Source organism: Acanthochromis polyacanthus, chromosome 8, assembly GCF_021347895.1.
Source record: "Acanthochromis polyacanthus isolate Apoly-LR-REF ecotype Palm Island chromosome 8, KAUST_Apoly_ChrSc, whole genome shotgun sequence".
In the NCBI taxonomy this organism is placed as follows: Eukaryota; Metazoa; Chordata; class Actinopteri; family Pomacentridae; genus Acanthochromis; species Acanthochromis polyacanthus.
In genome coordinates this window covers 12,769,364-12,789,875 of record NC_067120.1, presented here as the reverse complement: position 1 = coordinate 12,789,875, position 20,512 = coordinate 12,769,364, and the positions used below count along the sequence as shown (strand labels likewise).

The 20,512-nt window shown below is 42.4% G+C and overlaps 4 protein-coding genes across 7 annotated transcripts; 1 reads left to right on the top strand and 3 right to left on the bottom strand.

The window, feature by feature from the left end:
• Positions 1-168: 168 nt before the first annotated feature.
• rapsn (receptor-associated protein of the synapse, 43kD) lies at positions 169-6,718 on the bottom strand. The gene is made up of 8 exons (XM_022189598.2): positions 5,338-6,718; positions 4,318-4,656; positions 3,464-3,622; positions 2,602-2,700; positions 2,292-2,414; positions 2,152-2,205; positions 1,695-1,894; positions 169-1,464 (listed from the first exon to the last, which is right to left on the bottom strand). Exons 1-8 carry the CDS (start codon positions 5,560-5,562, stop codon positions 1,392-1,394), a joined length of 1,272 nt encoding a protein of 423 aa, XP_022045290.1. The 5' UTR covers positions 5,563-6,718; the 3' UTR covers positions 169-1,391.
• Positions 6,719-6,820: 102 nt separating this feature from the next.
• kbtbd4 (kelch repeat and BTB (POZ) domain containing 4) lies at positions 6,821-10,573 on the bottom strand. Its single transcript, XM_022189896.2, has 5 exons — positions 10,484-10,573; positions 9,107-9,581; positions 8,880-9,021; positions 8,365-8,471; positions 6,821-8,252 (listed from the first exon to the last, which is right to left on the bottom strand). The coding sequence occupies exons 2-5, from the start codon at positions 9,566-9,568 to the stop codon at positions 7,392-7,394; spliced, it is 1,572 nt and encodes a 523-aa protein (XP_022045588.1). The 5' UTR covers positions 9,569-9,581; positions 10,484-10,573; the 3' UTR covers positions 6,821-7,391.
• Positions 10,574-12,412: 1,839 nt separating this feature from the next.
• LOC127535090 (protein FAM180B) lies at positions 12,413-13,241 on the top strand. The gene is made up of 2 exons (XM_051952075.1): positions 12,413-12,418; positions 12,873-13,241. Exons 1-2 carry the CDS (start codon positions 12,413-12,415, stop codon positions 13,218-13,220), a joined length of 354 nt encoding a protein of 117 aa, XP_051808035.1. The 3' UTR covers positions 13,221-13,241.
• A 107-nt stretch (positions 13,242-13,348) lies between these two features.
• On the bottom strand, positions 13,349-20,459 carry ddb2 (damage-specific DNA binding protein 2). Of its 4 annotated transcripts, none has more exons than XM_051952423.1 (11): positions 20,319-20,459; positions 20,093-20,233; positions 19,894-20,003; positions 17,566-17,757; positions 17,255-17,400; positions 16,025-16,124; positions 15,742-15,919; positions 14,714-14,859; positions 14,017-14,172; positions 13,890-13,935; positions 13,349-13,783 (listed from the first exon to the last, which is right to left on the bottom strand). In XM_051952423.1, the coding sequence occupies exons 2-11, from the start codon at positions 20,223-20,225 to the stop codon at positions 13,539-13,541; spliced, it is 1,452 nt and encodes a 483-aa protein (XP_051808383.1). In that variant the 5' UTR covers positions 20,226-20,233; positions 20,319-20,459; the 3' UTR covers positions 13,349-13,538. The 4 variants fall into 4 exon arrangements, with proteins under 4 accessions (XP_051808383.1, XP_051808381.1, XP_051808384.1 ...); XM_051952421.1 differs by lacking the exon at positions 17,255-17,400 and adding an exon at positions 16,918-17,084; XM_051952424.1 differs by lacking the exon at positions 17,255-17,400 and adding an exon at positions 16,918-17,084 and having other exon boundaries at positions 19,894-19,982.
• Between the last annotated feature and the right edge of the window lie 53 nt (positions 20,460-20,512).

Sequence of the window (20,512 nt, the reverse complement as noted above, 5' to 3'; positions counted from 1 at the left end):
CCTGTTTTTGCGATATGAACTCATGATTTCTCCCATTCAAGTCAGTGGGAGCAGTTTGACAAACTACAAGCACAATCGTAAAAAGAAATTTAGTAAAAAGGAGCTGTCAGTGTTTTAACTGTACATTAAAACGCCCCCCCCCCCCCCCCACTCACAATATGTCTAAAATCGAACAATTTATGAGGAAAATGAATGATAAAAGTCACTGAATATTAAGAAATACTACAATAAACAAGTGAAATAAGTCAATACGCAGGTACACGGATTCCTAATCGTGATCTAATCCTGTTTCTCGGCATCGGAAATAAAACATGCAACCACTCACTGATATGACAGCTCACTTTTTCAAGCTTTCTCCCTCAAAATCACAATGCCTTTGCAAGTAAATAATCGTGACCACTGACATAATTTGACCATTGAATTCATATGTACAAGTAACTACAAATACACTACATTAAAACATACTGTATGCATCTCCCTTAAATAATTATATACTATATAATAAGTGTGTGATTGGTCAAAGATCCTTTCCCAATAGGTTTCCTTCTCAAGAATATTTGATCTTAAACTGCAACAATATGTCGATATCAGAGTAAAGAGGAAAACATTCGCAGAAATGAAAAGAAAAGGAATTTCTATTAACACAATGTGTGTTGATCCTGCTCCTTAATCTGTGTGAATAAGGAAAAAAACAGCTGCATGTACCTGTTTTGTAAAGACATACTAGTTTTTGAATGGTTAAGAGATTTTAGTTTGTTTTAGGTTTTACAAAACATCTCAGATAAATCAAACAAATTAACATGAGAATAGTATGTACATGAATACAATAATAAATAGAATCTGAATGAAATCAGGTAAATTCAGAAATGGCTCAACTGTTGAGTCAAGAACAACTGGATGTGGTGTAAAAAGTTCAGTTTGAACGACAAGCTGTGGCACTAAGATTGCTGAGACATCGCTGAATTCCTCTTCCAAAGATCATTTCATCTCATTTTTACCAAACAATTCTATAGCATAAAATAGCCAATACACTAAAGTTATAGATGTTCTTCCGACGGTCCATATCCTATTTAAATGCTGCATCAAATGGCCAGTCATCAGAGACGACGTGGGCTCTTCAGCTTATCTTGAAATGTAACACTGCCAGTAATATCTCCTCTGTCAGCTTCAGACTGATGTCTAAATGCGACGAAGCCTCGATCGTGTCCTCTGAGCTGCACTCTGGGACGCTCTGGGATCAGTTCAGCATCCTCTGCGCAGAGCAGCGAATTGTTACTCCCTTAAACATCTTCAGCACATCCTGAGGCTGCCTGCTGCTCTCAGATCAGTCAGGAGCCCGTGAGGCATCATTGCTGTGTCTGCGGATCCAATGCACAAACACAGTGTCACAATCACACAAATCCAGGCTTCATGGAGGACTTGAAGCATTTGGGACAACCCTTTGTCCCGTTTGTCTGCAGACACCTGAAAGAAGAAAAGATTAAACGTCACTAATTCTTTTTCTGTTGGTCTGCAAACATGAGTTATTCACATATTATCCTACGTCTTTGGGTATTTATCCGTGTGAGTAAAGCCACACTGGATACGTCTTTAGTGGTTACAGGTGATAAAAATCAAATTTACAGTTAACAGTTTGGGTTATTTCTGACATGTCACCAACAACAGACCAGAGTAGGCTGTGAATGAACACCCACTTGAGATGGAAAATGTGGGAACAGGGTAAGGCCTGCAGTTTTTGGTCCCTGTCCCCAATGGACTCTCCACACATGCCGCAGTACAGCTCCAGCTCTTCCACGCACTGCAGAAACTTCACCACCTGCTCTCTGAGCTCCTCCTGCTGCCCCTGGCTTCGGTAGATTCCCTCACTCAGGCAGTGAACCTTCAGCGTGCACAGCTTATGCACAGGAAACAGACCATCAATGTGACAGGTAGACTGTGTGTGCTGTCTTACCAGCAGGATATTCACAGGGTTTTAATAATTGATTCATTTGCATTTTATGTTCATCTATAAAATTCTTTACAGTCCTTAGATGTCTTGTTTTGTCCAACCAACAGCCAAAAAAACCAAAGATATTCAGTTAACCATGACAGAAAAAAATATAAATTCTATCAACTCACTGATCGATCAACTGTTTAAGGAGCATTGGTTACCTTGTTTCCCATTCCATCTGCCAGTTCCTGTGCTCGCTGCAAAGAATCAAGAGCCTAGAAAATAAACAGTCCACGTAAGTACTTGTTATCAGAATCAATACAACACATATTCCAGATATATTTAATATATGTGTAAGGACCTTCTCATAGTCTTTCTGCAGAAGCCAACACTTTGCAACTCCCAGATAGACATGTGATTGTCCAAGACGGTTTCCAATCTCAGTCATGATACCCAGAGCAGACTCATAACGAGGGAATGCTTTCTGAATGGACGAAGAGAAATAACGAAATGAAGTTAACCGCATAGTGACCTGACAAAAGACGACATCTAAATATTAGTACTTTGAAAAAGCAAGACTACAAGGCAAAGACAAAATGTATCTTTAAAGACCAGTTTTGAAAGATCTGGACTGGTTTGCACTAACATGAATGCGATAATGGAAAGCTTACATCAACGTCATGCCTGCAGCGATGGATGTCGGCAAAGTTCAGTAAGCACAGAGCCTGTAGGGGACGATCACCGTGCTGGAGAGCAATCTTCATAGATTCCTGTTAAAGCACAAGACAGAAGATGCAATGGCATGAAAACGAGTTCAACTTACGACCGTGATACCATCAAAAAACTGATATTGAATTCGGTTCATCTTAGCAGGTATATTTTTCTCATACTGCAGCCCTATAGTGTATATTCATAAGGTATATTGTTGTAAAGGGTGGTTTAAAATCCTATAAAGGCTGTATCTCTGTAAACTACAGTGCCAAATATTTATTCAGCAATTACTAATTTCCATTTTCAAAATCAGTTTGTGTGCAAATAACCCACAAAGTAAAGCAACAGGGAAGGTGAGACGCTGTTTCACCTTTCAGACTCCTTTTGTGCTCTGGTATTCGGAATATGACAGGATGTGTAAATTGATTAGCTAAAAGTGTTTGGCCAACGTAATAAATCTGAAATGCATCCTGCTGTCTTGTTACTATAATTTTACACTCCAAGGCAATGACATCAAGTTATTTTTCACCCTCGGTACATAATTAGAACAGGGCGAAGACTAAAGCCACCCTCTTCATTAACACTTTAAACCAGCGCCTCTGTGAGCATATTTTTGTCGAGGTCTAAGGCCTCATACAAGAGAACAACTGTGCGCCTGCACCTGTCAGCAGCACAGCATCTACTGTATCTGCAGCTCCAACATCAGAACAGCCAAAGGCGTCGAGGGACAGCGGGTTGGTGAGGAAACCAAAACTGTGACATTCTCCAAGTTATGTAAGTCCGTCTCTGAGGACAGTAAGGATGGCAGTTATAGAACAATACCTCACAGCACTCCATGGCGTCTGGCAGGCGTTCCAGCTTCCTGTAGGCTACAGACATGTGGTACTGGCTCATGGCTCGATACTTGAGGCTCCAACTTTTGCCATAGTCATTGACAAGCTCAGCTGCTTTGCAGGGGAAGAACAGGGCTTTCTCATAGTCCTGTAGGCAGATGTGAACAATCAATAAGACCTTGACTGTCCAGTTATTTCCTACAAAAGTCATATTTAGATACTACTAACATCAGCAGTTCGGTTTGTAGTTTTCTTCTTGTATTCAGAAAAAGAATCCAACCACAAAGTGTGACTGTTTGCTAGCCTGTGTGTTCCTGTATCACTTTAAAGCCTGTAATATTTTCGGTTTCACAAAATAACGTGACATACAAGTACATTCCTCAAACACCACTTCATCCCAGTCTCACTGAAACCAATCCTCCCTGGGAAGCTGGGGGATTACACTTACAAATCTCTGATGTCAAGGGTACCACACGAGCCCCCAGCAGCCAGCCTCCTCACTCCGCCCTTGTTTTACAATAGCCAGTACTGCACGAGCTAACCATTGATGATGTTGGCTCACATGCTCCGCAGTGTTACCATACTCGAAATACGCTGGCAAAGTGTTGATTGTGTAATCAAGTCACACGTGCAGTCCAGGGAATGTTTTACCCAACTAACATAGCTGAGAGGTCAAAGAGTTTTAACATCTCTTGGTCAGTCTCATTGCTTATAATGTCTCAAACAATAGTCATTTTTAAAGAGATTCACTGAGAAATAACACTGAGCAAAGAGTGAGATGAAATGTTTGCAGTGTAGCACACACTAAGATCACCAAAATCCAGCGTTCTCCTAACTGAGTACCTTCAGGTGAACGTAGATGTTTCCCAGACTGCAGCAGACTCTGCACTCCAGCATTTTGTCGTCGTTGTTGTGTGCATAGCGCAGGGCCTTCTCGTAGCTCTCCAGCGCCTTCTGGAAGACACTGAGGCCCAGGAAGGCGTTGCCCATGCTAAGACATACCTGGCCGTTCAGCTGCAAACTCACAGTGGTGCCCTGCATGTTTAAGCAAGTCTTACAGTACGACACCGTCTTCTGGAAGTCGCACAGCTTCTCATTGCTGCGGGCCAAGTTCAGGTAGCCTTCCGTCAGGTAGTCTGGGTCCTCCATTTCTCTGGCTGTGTCAATTTGATCAAGGGCATACTGCAGGAAGAGGGTGAGGGGATCGAAGGTGCAGGCAAATAATCAGACGGATATTCATAAATTGAAAGAGATACAATTTAAAAAAAAGATTTGAGGAGTTTATTTAGATACAAGGCCCCGACTTTAAAAAGAAACCCTCATTAAAACTGTGTAAGTGAGAGTGGCTGCTGTTTGAGTAAGGATGATTATGTCAACAAGACACCCCACACTGATACTTGGGTTGCAGGGTACTTATTTACTCTGCATCGTGTGGAAGCCACAAATTAACCCGTGATTTCCAGGACCGCTGTAAATGGAAGAAGGTAACCTTCAACCTCTTCTCATTCAATAATCACAGACACATTGGGGAAATGTGTTCTACTACAGCAGGAACTGTAACGATGCCGAGCAGACACGATGACATGAAAAACGATGAGGCATTTGGTGACATTTACTAACCGATTTGCAACCACACACACACACACCTACTGCTGGTTACATAACACAAAATATGATCACATAGCACATGAATGATCCACATCAAGTGATTACGAGGCTGTTTAGATTAAGAGTACCACTTAAAAATAAGCACCACCCAGGTACATGTTGTTCCAGAATCTTTCCTTTAAAGAAGTACTACTGTATACTCGTTGAAAGTGTATGAATTCTTGCTGGTAGCATAGTGTTGCTGTGGAGGCTTACCTTGAGCATTTCTTTGTATTTTCCCATTTCTGAGTGAGCTGTGATCAGGCACCCGAGCACCCGAAACTTCCCTCCAGGATCTGAGGTCTTTTCCAGCACTTTTGTCCACACATGCAGGGCTTTGTCTGTCTGATTGGACTGATACAACCTCAGGCCCTTCTCTATCTGCTGCTTGGTTTGGTCCTGGCCCATCTCTGGTGCAAGGCGCCTCATAAAAATATTCATTCGTTTAGGCCATGCACTTTCAGTGAGGCAGCAAGAAAGTAGATCCTTGCCATGCACAGTACAGCTCCAAAGAAGATCCCTTGAAGATGATCCTCTGAGAGGTCGGTGCCAGAAGGCCTACCAGATCCCGCTCTATCAGCTCCGGCTTTGCTGAGACGGAAAAGAAACTGGATCCACCGAAGTAAAACGGCGACACACCAAGACCATTATCACCATATGCTTCGTGGAGAGCTGGAGGCCCGAGAAAATGTCTTCCCCATTTAACCACGCAGCGATCCCCTCTCACCATCAAGGGTTCAGAAATTGTCCGTCAGATTTCCATTTGAAAAACGTCAAAGAAACACGTTTACCGGCGGAGCGCTAGCAGTAATATCCCAGAATATCTACTCCCTCCACACCCCAGCTAAAGGAATTCTCAGCACCCCTGTGTCCAACCCCCTCCACCTTCCTCCTACTGCTGGCGCTACAGCAGATGGCCTTGTCACTCTAGACCATGTGTCCCTTCAGGAATTATGTTCTGCCCTCAGCAAACAGTCCCAAGGTCACTACAGCTCCTAGCGATCTACCTTCACACTAAACCCTCCTCACTGACCAACACTGGACTGCAAGTTTTCCCACCACAACCTTCTGGAACATTAGAAACACTCATCCCCAACAGGATGTGACCACAGCTTCACATGTGCAGCTGCAGACTGTGATTTGGAGGCTCTAAGCGGCTTTAATTCACAACATTACAGAAGTGTGAGTCAGATGGTGCTCGCGGTGGCCGTCAGTTCCTATTGGAAGTCCTTATGGAGGCGCATATGTGGCCCCAGAAACCCCCACCCCTCATCTCGGCGTCAGCAACTGATGCTTAGAATAGTTCACAAAGTCTGACATGTTACTGGGCTTGGGTTTCAGCTGCGCAGCCTCCTGCAGCACATCAATGGGATCAAAGTTTTGGCCACTCTGTAGCAGCTTTCTTGTCTTCAGCTCCGCTTTTTCACCCCCAAGAACGGAAACATCCACCTTTGTCATCTCCCTATTCTCAACCAGTGGTACCAATTCAAAGACAAATGCTATTAGAAGTTATGTTTTCATTGAGGGAAAGTTTTCAGGAGCTGTGCAGCAACATAGTGGACCATTTCTAAATGGATCACTGTAAAACTGCAACAATGAAAGATCCTAAATTCCTGGCAGTAAACACAGTATTATTAGTGAGAGATAGTTAATGCATAAATGCTGAAGGGCCATAAATATCACAAAAAACAGTGACAGCTCGTAGCTACAGTGATATATTTGACATTTCAGTTAACAGTTTAACATGAACATGTACACTGTACATCAAAAAATACAATCTTAAGACAAGAAATTGTGAAAAATTGAAAAGTTAGAAAACATCCTGTTATGTTTCTGCACGATGACGTAAAACTGGACATCTGAGGATATTCAACCTACAACATCATGACACGCTTAATCACTTAAAATACACTGGAGGATGTTTTGTGTTCAGCAGACTTTTTACACTAAAGCGGTTCATGCATGTCAACAAACAAGCAGTGCACAGGAAGCAACAGATTTAGTTTGTCACTGGTTACAGCATCACCACACATTGTTTGACTTCTCAGCTAACGGCTCCACAATGAGACGCACTGTAATACAAGTGAACCGTCGTTACGAGGCTGGAGGTGAAGTGTGAATGGAATGAGTGACACAGCTGAGTAAATACATTTAGGGCAGGTCTCCTCACAGGATGTCTGGAGAGTGAAGTCATGGTAAGTTATCCAGCAGTCTTCCCTGATTGTCTGTGCAGAGTGTCTGGACCACAGTGTGAACATCCAGAGGACAGGTTAGGCCAGAACAAACTGCCAGTTTGTCAGGAGGATTTTAATACCTCTGATAACGGATACGACAGACGTGGCTGGGTTAAACTTTAACGTGTTTGCGTCCCCCTTCTTACATTTGTCTCTGAAGACGTATATGCAGCCGTTACAACTCGCTACCTTCCACAGTGAAGGAACACAGCTCCAGACCTCAGGGAAGCGCAGGCGGGTAAAGCTCTCCAGCAGAGGGTTGTAGCAAACCAGAGAGTCTCCTTCTGCTACGATAAAGATCACATCCATGTGCACCGCAGCGTGCATGCAGCCGGCAAACGGCAGCATGTACTGTTTGATCTGGCACTTTTGAGAGGAGGTGTCAAAGCACTGAATGAGGCGGGAGGGTTTAGTGAAAAAGTCCATGTCATTCTCCTCCCCGCCGAGCAAGTAGATGGTGCCTCCCAGGTTGACGCCAGCAGCCCCAGAAACTGCCGTGTCCAGCTGGCTGGTCTCTGTCCACATGTTGTCCTTCACTGTGTAGTAGATGACGGCATTAGAGAGGGTGTCCTGGAGCGTCTTACCTCCCAGCGAGTAGATAGCGTCCTCAGTGGAGACAGAGACCATGGTGTGGTGGAGGCGGTCTCTGGGCAGTGGAGCACAGCGCTCCCAGTCCATGGTGTGCATGTTGCACTTCCACATGCGGCGGGGGATTGAACCCCCCACCACGTACAGGTCTCCTCCATGTTTACAGGCCGCAGTGATCTCGTGGCATAAACTGTTCTGCCCGCTGACGCTGATCGCATCGTCCTCGTCACAATGCAGCGATACAGCCAGGGAGTGAGTCCTCGTCTCCTCTTTGCCAATCAGGTAAATGTGGACATTCTCACCGATTTCCTGTCGACGTAGAAGATAAAGAAACATCAGAAATTATTTGCCAAATGAGAGGACCCTATTTAAAAATGTTTCTCAGCTGCATATGCTAAAATATTCTATATACAAACGCTACCTTAAGATTCTCTTGAAGGATACAGGAGAACTCTTCTCTTTCAACCTTGTTGTGGTTTATCCACGACTCGATGGCCACTGTTGGATTCTGGGAGCTTGGAACACCATCTGAACACAAACAGAAGGCCTTTTAAAGCAGATTCACAGAATGTGCTTTGATTGGGTTTGTAGTTTGGCAAACCACGTTCCAAAGAAAACCGCATATCAGCTGTTTTAGTTTTTTTTAAAGGATTTGTATGGTAAAGAAAGAAGCAAAGATGGTGTTTGTTATAAAGGATCATCTACCTGACTACTTTCAAGACCCACGTATGTCTTTCATATATCATACAGAATAATAATAATAAAAAAAAAGATTTTGTGGAAATGAGGAAGAAAATGAATTCAAACACCTATAAAAGAAACTTGGATCAGATATAACAGTAATGTTAGAAACACATTATTTGAATTAAACTGACTTAAATATTTAGAAACACTGGTAATTCTGAGACATGGTGACAGAATACAAAACTGTAATACCTTTGATGATGTCCAAGAGCAGACAGAGAGGCAGATTAAGAAATTCTTCAGTCTGGTGCAGCTGAGCCAGGTGGATTTTAGCACAGCGCTTGGCAGCAGTATACAACTCCTGGTCACTGTGTCTGTCTGCGAGCCACATCACCTGGACTCACAAAAATAACACTTAAACACCATGATGACTGCTAAATATATGACTGTTAGAGCTGTAAAACAAAACAGTAAGTCACCTGTAAACAGTTCTTGACCTCCACGGTTCGTGAGAGGAAGCGAGAGCATTCTTCAAACAGAGCAGTCAGCTGGTACATGTCAGCCATTTCATAGGTGTCCTGCAGCTCCTCCACCCTCAGCTTTATCATACCGTGATAGATATAGTCAATCAGCAGCTGAAAGACAGTGGCGCTGACATCCTTCAGCTCAATAGTGCGGTTGTGGGACTCTTTCAGGTTGGACGTGAACATCGAACGGAAGAAGCTGCTCTGTGCTGAGAGGACCAGCCGGTGGAGGTGAAACTCTTTGCCATCCACGGTGACGGTGACGTCAGCGAACAGGCCGTCCTCCAGGCACAGATCCATGATGCTCTTCACCACTCGGCTCGAGTGAGAGCGATCAGTGAACGTGTATCCCAGGAAGTAGTTCTCCTCTCCCACAGAGCCTCCGACGCTGAGGCCACCCTCCTCGCTGGACTCCATCTTTGCTGCTCACCTGACACAGAGTCAACAAAACCCACTGTTACTACAGTTGAAAATGAACTTAATGCTATACACTCCATATGCAAGACATCAGATGTGCATTATATTAATTGCATGGTCCCTGATCAAACAATTGTGACCACTGTAATGTCAATTTGACCATATGTAGAGCTTATGTACCATAAATGTTTATGGCCATCTAGTGTGAAGAGATTAGATTTTTTTTGTTTCAATACCTCAGGACTTAAAGCATACTTTGTTGCATGTATTGAATAACTTCTTTGTGTACGTTAAAATATGTTGTAATTAGTTAACACCTATGTTGAAATTCAAACAAAAGGATCAATATTGAAGGCCCAGATTTAGTCAAGAAATTTGCAGATGGTCTAATGGTTGGTAAATGGTAATAATTTTAAAATTACCTCTAACATCACAGTTTTCATACCCTAATTCACTACCTATACGGGAATATAGAATGCAGCACAGAGGCAGCTGCCCCAAAGTTCAGCTATGTTGCCATTAAATGAACTAATGAAGAATTCTGGTGAAAGTCAGCGCTTCGTTCACAACACAGCGATGAAGGGACTGGGATGGTTTTTGAGACAATGTTTGAATGTTATCTGATGCTCTATTTTACCCCATTGGAAGTGGAATAAGCGTGGAATCAGATAAACTACAAACGATAGTCCACAGAGGCTGTTTTCAGCTGCTCAGTGGCTCTGCTAATGCTAACGCTAGCTGTGTTGTGTTTACGGTTATGATGATTAGGTCCGTTAGCATTTACAGCAGCTAGCTGGCTAACACTCCCTCATGTGCAAACTCCGCCTTTTCAATAAAGACGTATTATTTCTAGGATTTCCTGTCAGACAAAACAACCGCAGCGATTTAAAGGGACAAATGAACAAGCGTGGTTACCTGTATCCCCACTACTTTATCATTCAGAACCAGCTGAACTGTTGACAAGGAAGCAAATAAACTTTTTCAGGGAGCAGCCGTAAAGTGATTCAGTGACACCAACCGGAGGTGCTGCCTGCGTGTGGCGACGTGGTGGTACTGCAGCTCCTCGCCGAAATACTTCTGGATGGAGGACACTAAAGATATTTTTCTGCTTAATAAAGTAAATAGGCAAAAACCCACACCGGCCACTTTATTAGGCACACCTGTTCAATTGTTTGTTAACGCAAATAGCCAATTAGCCAATCACATGGCTGCAACTCAATGCATTTAGACATCTAAGCATGTAGACTTGGTCAAGACAACATGCTAAAGTTCAAAGTGAGTATCAGAATGGGGGAAGAAAAGGGATTAAGTGACTTTGATACGATGATAGCAAGGCAGCAGTAACTCAAATAACCATTTATTGGAACCAAGGAATGCATAAAACCATCTCTGAATGCACAACCTTGAAGAAGATGGGCTAAAGCAGCAGAAGACCTACTCCTGTCAGCTAAGAACAGGAAACTGAGGCTACAATTAGCACAGGCTCACCAAAATTGGACAACTGAAAATTGGAAAATGTTGCCTGATCTGGTGAGTCTCCATTTCAGCTGCGACATTCAGATGGTAAGAATTTGGCCTAAACAACATGAAGGCATGGATCCATCCTGCCTTGTATCAACAGTTCAGGCTGCTGGTGGTGGTATAATGGTGTGGGGGATATTTTCTTGGCATGCCCTGGGCTCTTTAGTACCAAACTCCACAGCTTACCTGAGTGTTGTTGCTAATCATGTCCATCCCTTTATGACCACATTGTACCGTCATCTGATGACTACTTCCAGCAGGGTAATGCACCATGTCACAAAGCTCAAATCATCTCAAACTGGCTTCTTGAACATGAGAATGAGTTCTCTGGAATCCAATGGCCTCCACAGTCACCAGATCTCACTCCAATAGAATACCTTTGGGATGTGGTGGAACGAGAGATTCACATCATGGATGTGCAGCCGACAAATCTGCAGCAGCTATCATGTCAATAAGGACCAAAATCTGTGAGGAATGTTTCCAACACACTGTTGAAAGTATGCCATGAAGAATTAAAGCAGTTCTGAAGGAAAAATGGGATCCAACCTTTTACCAGTAAGGTGTGCCTAATAAAGTGGAAAGTGAGTGCATTTGACACGAATGGAAAGTGTTTAGGTAGTTAGTTGGATATGCAGCGACTCCAGGACATACTGTGACAATACTCGAGGATAGTACAGTATGATAATAATGATGCAGTTAGAGAAAACATTATTTTTCATTTCACTATAAAGAAAAAGGTAAATTTTAGTACACAAAAAATTTAAGCTGCTCAACTGGTGATAAATTATCAACATCCTCGTCAGGTATGGTTTTAAAGGACAAAGATCACATAATATGACCAGTACACAGATATTACTTTGACCAGCAAATAAAAAATATCACCTTAAAATGCAGCTTAATTTAAATGACAGATGCCACAGTTGATAAGAGAAAGACATACTACATAATATTCAGTTACAAATACTTACAAGTGAAGCTCCAAACTTGCAAAGTCTTCTTGATCTTTATGTTGAGAGGAAAGTCTCCTCACATTTAACTTGAATGTTTACCGAGTAGCGTTTTGCTTAGTTTTACATTGCATTGGGAGATCTATTTAAAGATAATGAAATTAAAAGAATTAGAAGCCTAAACTAAAAGGATTTCATGCTGTGGATGTGAAGATCCTGTATCCCAGACTATTAAGCTGCTCCGAATCACAGCCAACTGGCTTTTGGTCCCATTTTCCAAGGTGGAAATATTCATGGTATTCGGTCTAGGTTGATTTTCGCCTGAAGTCACAAAAGTGTACAAGGGAGAGCTGGGATGAGAGGGATGTGGCGTATTATGTCGGTAATAATCAAACGAGGAACGATCATGATTAAAATCTGCCTTCTGGTCATTTTGTGGCTTTGGTTTGAGCAAGTGATAAAAGGTGAGTAAAGACAGAAGATCTGCTAACGGGGCTGTGCTCAGGACAGAAATGTAGATTGTAATTACATGATGATAGTGCATGCATGGTGCAAAATGTATTAAAAAGCACAAGAGGTGTTGAATATAACTGTACTGACAGTTTATCTGCAGGGACTAATTTAAATGTGTACGTTAAATTTGGTTATTTTCCTGTTTAGAAGTGGCTGCAGGCACAACTCCAGCTTCTCAAACAGCTGTCTCCTCAGTCTCTGACGCAAACCTGATGTTTGAAGTATGTTACTTTAGTTTTCTTAAATCTTCATGCAGATAACTTTAATATGAAGCTGCTTTCTTTGCAGACTAAGTAATGTATGCATCTGTTTCTCGTTTGCAGCTCTTGCTGGGCGGGGTGGAGATCGACCAGGACAATAACATCGTCCTGCTTGACAAGGAGATGGCATCGATGAGGCAGGGACGGGCTTTCCTGTCTCGGATCAATGACAACATTCCCAGAAGTCGGAGCTCCATGGAGCAGATGGTGGAAACTCTGGAGGATCAGAGGAGGAAGCCCCTGACTCCGGTCCAGTTTGAGAACCTCATCCTGAGCCTGGTGTATTCTGCTTATCAGGCCCGGCATCAGGAAGAGAGACGGGAGCAGGAGGCCTGGGGTGGAGTCCTCCTCCAGCTGGCGAACGTCACGGTCCACGAGCTACGTGGAAATTATCTCTTCAATTATGCCTAACGCACAAACCACCATTCTGTGTCAAATGGAAGGTGAATGCAATAAATCATCTGGCTTTAATCTTACTCTAGTGTGCATTTATAGCCAATCCTGTGTGTGGCTGAAGGTTTGTCAAAGACCCAAACATGTATGAATGAATATTTTTATTGTGATACAGTAGAAAAGCTTCTGCAAGAATGTACACAGTGGTCAAAATTTAAACTGCTTTATAAAAGATATAAGACATTTGTGACAATCCCTGAAGGTAGACAGACAACATACAGTAACAAAAAAAATATAGACACAAAGATGTTTTTAAGACTCTGGCTCTTTTTCAGTTCACTTCTTCCTCATCTGAGCTTGTTTTTGTTTGTCAGTCTTGGTCTTGGTTTTGGTCTCAGTTTCTTCCAGAGAGAGTTTTTTCTTGAGCTTTGCATCCACAGCAGGAGCCTTCCTGTCCCTGTTGGAGCGCTGCTGACTCCTCCTCTGTCCTCTCAAACTGTCCGCCGAGGCTGAGCTTTCCTGCGGTTTGTGCCGATCACTGATCAGAGATTCGTTCCGGTCCCAGACCAGCACCGTCACACCTGGTTCAGACAGATGCAGCTTTGGTGAGACATTTTCTCAAAGGACTGATTTTAAGCAAGCAAATAAACACCACATCTATCAACAGTGTGCTTCTTATGGTCTCACCCATGCCAGACCCGATCACATCACCCATCGGATTGAATTTGTTGATCTGTAAAAGCAGAATTTCAGGTCTTACCTACTACAGTTTCAGAGCTGTGACATGTTTATGGTTTTCTGAAAAGATACTCACAGATTTGATCCCTGCAACAGTGGGATCGTACAGCTGACACACCAGCTCTGCTGTGTTGGAGTCATAGATGTCGATGGTCCTCTGATCGCCGGTGCAAACCCGGTCATCGGGGTAACGTCCGGCCACAATCAGGTCATATACAGGATGCCATGTGGCCTAAAGAAGAATTGGAACAGAGTTCTCATGTAATAAAAGAATCCTACCACACCTATTACATAAAATTACTGTTATTTCTAAACTCTGACACCCATTTTGATGTTATTGGCAGAGTCTTATAGGCAAAAAACCATGATAGTATTCGACTTTTTCCAGACACTCACTGTCCTGAAATTTAGATTTTTAAGTCATATAAATAGATGAAAATTTCTTTAAATTGCAGTAAAGAGAATCAGGGGTTTCCTGTATCAAAGTCAGGCTGTGCTTGACTGCTGGTGTGGCGTATCCTGTACTTATGCTGCTCATTTCATTCAAAAAAAGCATTTCAAGATCATCAACAGGGCAACATGTTGTGGTCTGCAACAATTTAAAAGAGCCCTACACAAAACAAAAATTGACATCAAAGTCTGAAGTTGGACATGTTTGTGCTTCTATCCTAAATTCTGTTCTCCCCATCCGACTGGTTGAAGTCATGATCTATCAGGAGACATTTCTACAGAACATATCAGAGGTCATAAACGCGTCTAGAGAGGAAACAAACCTTGATGGGTGTGAGGTGCTGAAACTGTCTGTGTGGGTGTTGGATGATGTGTTGAGGCTTGGACCAGTCAGGAGATGAGTAGAGACGGATTTCGTCATACTGATCTGTGGTGAGCAACTTGGAGCAGTCCAGTGGGTTGAAATAGGCTATGAGGAGACGAAAATAACAGCTTTAGGAAAATGAAGAGTTTTATGAAGATTGATGTTATATATAGCGGTCATAGTGGTGGAATGGTCAATTTATAGCTACCCTGTGTTCAGACCAATGTCACTTTAGGAGTGGAAAGCGGACGCTCACATGGTTTATTTATACTGAACAGGGGCACAGCAGTCGCCTCACCCTCAAATTTTTACACAGAAATACACCGAGCTCCTGTGGATGTTTCTGTGAGTCTGTGATGTTTTTTTCAGGTTTACAGTTTGGGATTTCTGTGCAGGACTTCTTGAAAATGTAGAACTTGCTAATGTGTTTGTGCACTGCTGATGGGAAGCATGTATAGCGGTCATTATTTAAATTATAACTTTGTTAAAGATGCATCAAAACTTTCTGGATGAAAGAATCTCCTCATAACAATTATATGTTCTGAGCACCATTTGCTTTCTTGGTACATCCACATTAAGTGCCACACACAGGTGTCTGCAGAGGGGTTGGAACGATGACAAAATATATGTATTTTATCTAAAATATGTAAAGCATCGACTGGTCTTCATGCAAACGATAGCTTTTGTTCTTTTAGCTCCCATCTCTTCATTAAGTCATTCTGAACTTTGAAGTGCATCAAAAGATTTCTCATCAAAATAATTTAGCAAAAGTGAACAAAAATTAAAAGACAAAAATACCAGTGTGCTCTACCAATAATGACACAACATTCAGTATCCATGTGATTGTGAAATGTAAATTCAAACGTCAGCACACGTTTAACGTATCTTGTATGTTGCAAATGTCAGTGTGTCTCTAAACCGCAGAGGTTTCTGAAAATGTCCTAATACAGCAGTAATAAAAACGCTTTGTCGGATAGACAGTGGTACCTGAATTCACAGCTTTCTCATGAGGCATTTCGTGGAGGAAGCTCTTCTTGTCTTTGATGTTCCTCAGGTCCCAAAGCTTCACCGTGTGGTCGACCGACGCCGTCACCAGCAGCCAGTCACATCGGGAGTTAAACTCTGCATGAGTCACTTTGGCTTTGTGCAGTTTATCACTAAAAATCTGAAACATCACAACAGAACAAAGCAGTTCACAAACACACGAGAAATACGACTGATCTCAATTTGATTCATTTCCCTTGGGCACTTCTTTGTGGAGTGAACACACCTTTTGACCGTCCAAACCCAGAAGTACGAGCTGCCCCATATTGTCTCCGGTCACAAGCATCTGCCGGCTTACAGACACATCCACACAGCAGTACCAGTAACTGAAAGAAGACGAAGAACCACGAGCATTTAGTGGATGTAACAAATGGAAGGTTAAAGTTGGAACACAAAATTAGTGATCCACCAGCAGATATTAACTAAAAATGTTTTGATGACATATTTTCTACAAATTCTAATTTAATAAAAAGTAACCAGGCATATATGCATTGAATTAATAACTATCCCTTTTTTCTTTGACATTTCAGCCAACTAGAAAAAAAAATCATTTACCTCTCAGTAACCATGCAAACAGATTGGTTTTAAAACATGAGAACACAGAGAGAATGCCATTCAGAAAAATGGAGGATGACTAAATCTGGTTTGTGCTGCTCACAGCTTTGAAAAACAACACTTAGTAAAATCAGATGCAGATGTCTTACAAGAAATGGTGTTCCTGGTACTCTTTATAATCTACTAACTTCTCCAGCAACAGTTTTATTCGAAACACTTTCTACTAAGGAAAGGCGGGAACATTTTTGAATGAAAAGTAACTTCACTTAGCACGAGGCATCTCTTCTCTTGGTTTAAAAATGTATTTGTTTTTCGTACATCCTGATGAATCTTATTAAAAACAGCAGCATGTTCTGTGAACTATCCAGAGTAATCAGTGCATTATTGCATGTTTTTGTTTCAATGCTGTGAGCACCACAAAATTCTATTTCCAGCATAGTTTGAAGTAATGTAGAGGGATCAATTTGCTTTTAAACTGAGGTAATGCGACCAAAGCTCTCTGCACAGACAGTAGAGGTTAATGAAAAAACGTTTTTTGTGATCGTGGAGTATCAGTCTTCTCACCAAACGTTGTGGTGATCATGGCCACAGTCCTCAGTTCTGGACAGAAGGGTGGGTGTTCGGCCCTCAAAGCTCTGCATGGTCAGTGTGCCCACACCAGAAGCCACATAGACTCTAGAGAGGTCCGAGGGGCAAAACTTCATCCCTCCGATAAAGTCTCCCGCTCCGCTCTGTGCACACAAACACAAATGCAGGCCTATCACTGGGGAGATACGAACGTTTCACCACTACACAAACAGCGCAGGACCGTCTGATAAGAAGACTGATGCTGGACTGATCAGGGCTAAAACCCTGAACCCTGTCTGATTTACGCTCACAGAAAAAGGCGACTTAGTCTTACTTCAGTGTGTCTGTGTTGGCAAACACTGTTAGAGTCGTCCCACTGAAATCTCGAAGTGCTGTCGTACCTCCCATAGACGAGGTGAACAGCTGAGTGGGATTTAACTGGTTAAACTTCATGTCTGTAACTGAGTCTCCAGGCCCCATCTAAGCAGAGAACCAGTAACAGTGTCGTCAAGCACATCTAAGTAGCAAAGCTCTGAAATCAGTCTGCAAATATAATCATGCTTCATCATAAACTGCAATCAGTTTGTTGAACACCTCATACTGTTGGTCATTCAAGCATCAGTTAAACCAAACGCAGGAGCTCACCCCTTGAATGAAGGTTTTCTTTGTGGGCACCTCAAAGTCCCAGAGAAAAATGTCTCCACCCTTGGAGGCCACAGCCAGAGTGGAGGGGTGAGTGGGATGCCACTCCAGACAGGTGATCCTGCGATCGAAGGGACTCATCGCACCGTGGAAATGGTAAGACGACAGAGAGCGGACGAAAGGCTCCTGCAGACACTACAAGAGACGACAGAGTTAGAGTTACAACTGCTCACTAACTTGCACTGGGAATATATTCTCTATGTATAAAATAAACACTAAACACAGTGATCTGCACTGTGTTGTGAGAACTAGAAGAAGGAACTGAGCTTCCCGACTCCATTAAAAGCTGCAACAATTAACCCAGTTAACACAGATTTATACAGGTTCATATATTACATCATTAGATTCTTACTACTGATGAGCATCTTAATGTTATAGCTGAGATGGAGCCACTTTCAGCTACTTCAGAGTAAATCCTGGAAGTCATTAAAACTACTTTCTGATGCTACAATTCATATTCGCATTTTCACATTTATTACTAATTCCTTATCTTTTCCATCCATCCATTCTCTATACACCGCTTTATCCTCACTAGGGTCGCAGGGGGTGCTGGAGCCTATCCCAGCTGACTCGGGCGAAGGCAGGGGACACCCTGGACAGGTCGCCAGTCTGTCTCAAGGCTACATATACAGACGAACAGTCACACTCACATTCACACCTACAAGCAATTTAGAGAAACCAATTAACCTCAGCATATTTTTGGACTGTGGGAGGAAGCCAGAGTGCCTGGAGAAAACCCACGCACGCACAGGGAGAACATGCAAACTCCATGCAGAAAGATCCCAGGCTCAGGCTGGGATTTGAACCAGGGATCTTCTTGCTGCAAGGCGAAACTGCTAACCACTACGACACTGTGCAGCCCCCTCATCTGTTCTGATTGTTAAATATTAGGTTTTCTGTACCTTTTGTTCCTAATATTGTTATTTAAATAAAATATTTGACATGTTAAGAAGACAAATGCCCCTCTGGTGGAACTGCTGACAACTGAAATGTGACAAGACACTGCTTTTTGTATAACTGGACATTGGATGTGTAAGAAACTTCAGAAACTTAAAAACCAAATGTTGTGAAAATCACATTTTTTTGCCTTATCAACATGTTTATGTGGTGCTTTATTAATATGCTAGATGACAGAACATGAGCAAAAGGGTTGGGCTTGTCTGTACCAATTTCCAGTTTGAACATGTTCGGATGAATCGCTCCAAGATTACAATTTGCCACTCTGTAGCATAGAGTAGCTTTACAGTTTTTTTTAAATCAGAGTTGCAGATGAGCTGGTGTGCTGAGCTCCTCTACACATGCATCTGGATTTATCCTAAATATCAAACAAGTAAAACTCACTGGCATCTTCTCTATGAGACCAGAGACTGCTGAGGTACCAACAGCAGAGTCAGCGGCTCATTGGGACGCATTTGATAGGGAAAGCATTGAATTTTATAAATGACATTGAGATAGAAACCTGCTCTGCTTTATGATGTCAGTATTGTGTCAGTAGAAAACCAATGGATCAGATTTGTCTGCTAGTCTACAGAGTCTGGTGTGCTTACACTGGATGTAACATACATGTTCACTGTTCATGCAGACATCCAGAAAACTTGGTGTAAGAACATATAAGTTCTTAGTTTAAATGGGTGATAAAATGTTAAGGATACACACACTTGGAAAATGGCTAAAATAACAGTTTGGACCACAGATACAGAGCAGCAGTTGATGATAGAACAGATAGAATGATAATGATCCAAATGAGAAAAGTTACATGCTTTATGAGCTTTTTTTAGAGCAAGCATACAAAATAAGTTAAGTTTAAACTGCTCACAGTCCCACTGTGATTGGGAGACAAGTTCAATGTCAGTAGCCTGAAGGCAGGTCCTGCTTATCTACCTGATCTTTAATGAGCTTTGTGCGAATATGTTGTAAATTCTCCCATGTTTATGTTAAATCAAAATCACCAAAGAGCAGATCTTGGCTTAGTTCTATACCAAAGACAACTACTGTATACTGAACTTTAATTAAATTTAGATTTGGATTATAAAATAAGAAGTATTTTTTATAACATTGTACAGCAAGTTTTCAGAGTATATACTAACCTTTAATTTTAATGTTACTAACCTGCCGTTGTATGTAAGCTGCTGAACACTTGAATTTCCCTCAGGATTAATAAAGTATCTATCTATCTATCTATCTATCTATCTATCTATCTATCTATCTATCTATCTATTTATCCACACTGAGCCTGGGGTTATCACGGAGGTTATTCTGACTCTTTCTTACCTGTCTCATCTGTGAGTGCAGACTTTGGCCCAGAGTGCTTTTATAAATGTAGTGCAGGATACTGCCATGAACACCTCTCCTCTGGACTCCTGCAGACTTGACAGGAGCTCCTGACAGACACACAAACACAACCAGCCCTCACAGATACATTTCTCATACACTGTGACTGTACTGATAACGTCCCATCAGCGCTGCTCACCTGATTTCGACGTTTCTCCATCTTTCTTGTTTCTCAGTTTTTTGGACAGAGTAGTAGCCGAGTCCTCTGAGGCTCTTTTCTTTCCTTTCCTCTTTGAATCAGATGCGTCTGGCTTGGCAGGTTTGCTTTTCATTTCTACCCCTGTTAAAAAGAAAACAGCACAACGCAGATGGTTTGAGTGGACGGTGGATCGTGTGTCTGCATGAATGAGGTTCTTAGTTCTTACCTGTGAGGTTCAGCTCTCAGCGTTGCAGGTCAACAGCAGGAACTTCTCTGTTTTCATAACGCAGCGGTACACGTGACTGCTCATGGCCGCAAAATGTGCGTGTTTTGTAACTGGAGTGCGTTACAGCTGCTGGACGGAGGGTGGCGCTGTTAGTCCAACACTAACCCTTACTGGGCGCCACGTTTGGTGTTCTG

What these genes read in the sequence shown, in the direction of transcription:
- kbtbd4 (XM_022189896.2), bottom strand. Translation starts at nt 9,568, where the DNA reads ATGGAGTCCAGCGAGGAGGGTGGCCTCAGCGTCGGAGGCTCTGTGGGA. An exon ending in AGGTCAAGAACTGTTTACAG is followed by an intron (nt 9,022 to 9,106) that starts GTGACTTACTGT and finishes TTGTGAGTCCAG; the next exon opens with GTGATGTGGCTCGCAGACAG. An exon ending in TCCTTCAAGAGAATCTTAAG is followed by an intron (nt 8,253 to 8,364) that starts GTAGCGTTTGTA and finishes CTACGTCGACAG; the next exon opens with GAAATCGGTGAGAATGTCCA.
- rapsn (XM_022189598.2), bottom strand. Translation starts at nt 5,562, where the DNA reads ATGAATATTTTTATGAGGCGCCTTGCACCAGAGATGGGCCAGGACCAA. An exon ending in ACGCCATGGAGTGCTGTGAG is followed by an intron (nt 2,701 to 3,463) that starts GTATTGTTCTAT and finishes GTGCTTTAACAG; the next exon opens with GAATCTATGAAGATTGCTCT. An exon ending in CAGATGGAATGGGAAACAAG is followed by an intron (nt 1,895 to 2,151) that starts GTAACCAATGCT and finishes CCTGTGCATAAG; the next exon opens with CTGTGCACGCTGAAGGTTCA.
- ddb2 (XM_051952421.1), bottom strand. Translation starts at nt 20,225, where the DNA reads ATGAAAAGCAAACCTGCCAAGCCAGACGCATCTGATTCAAAGAGGAAA. An exon ending in TGCACTCACAGATGAGACAG is followed by an intron (nt 17,758 to 19,893) that starts GTAAGAAAGAGT and finishes CGTCTCTTGTAG; the next exon opens with TGTCTGCAGGAGCCTTTCGT. An exon ending in AGCACCTCACACCCATCAAG is followed by an intron (nt 14,173 to 14,713) that starts GTTTGTTTCCTC and finishes ATTCTTCTTTAG; the next exon opens with GCCACATGGCATCCTGTATA.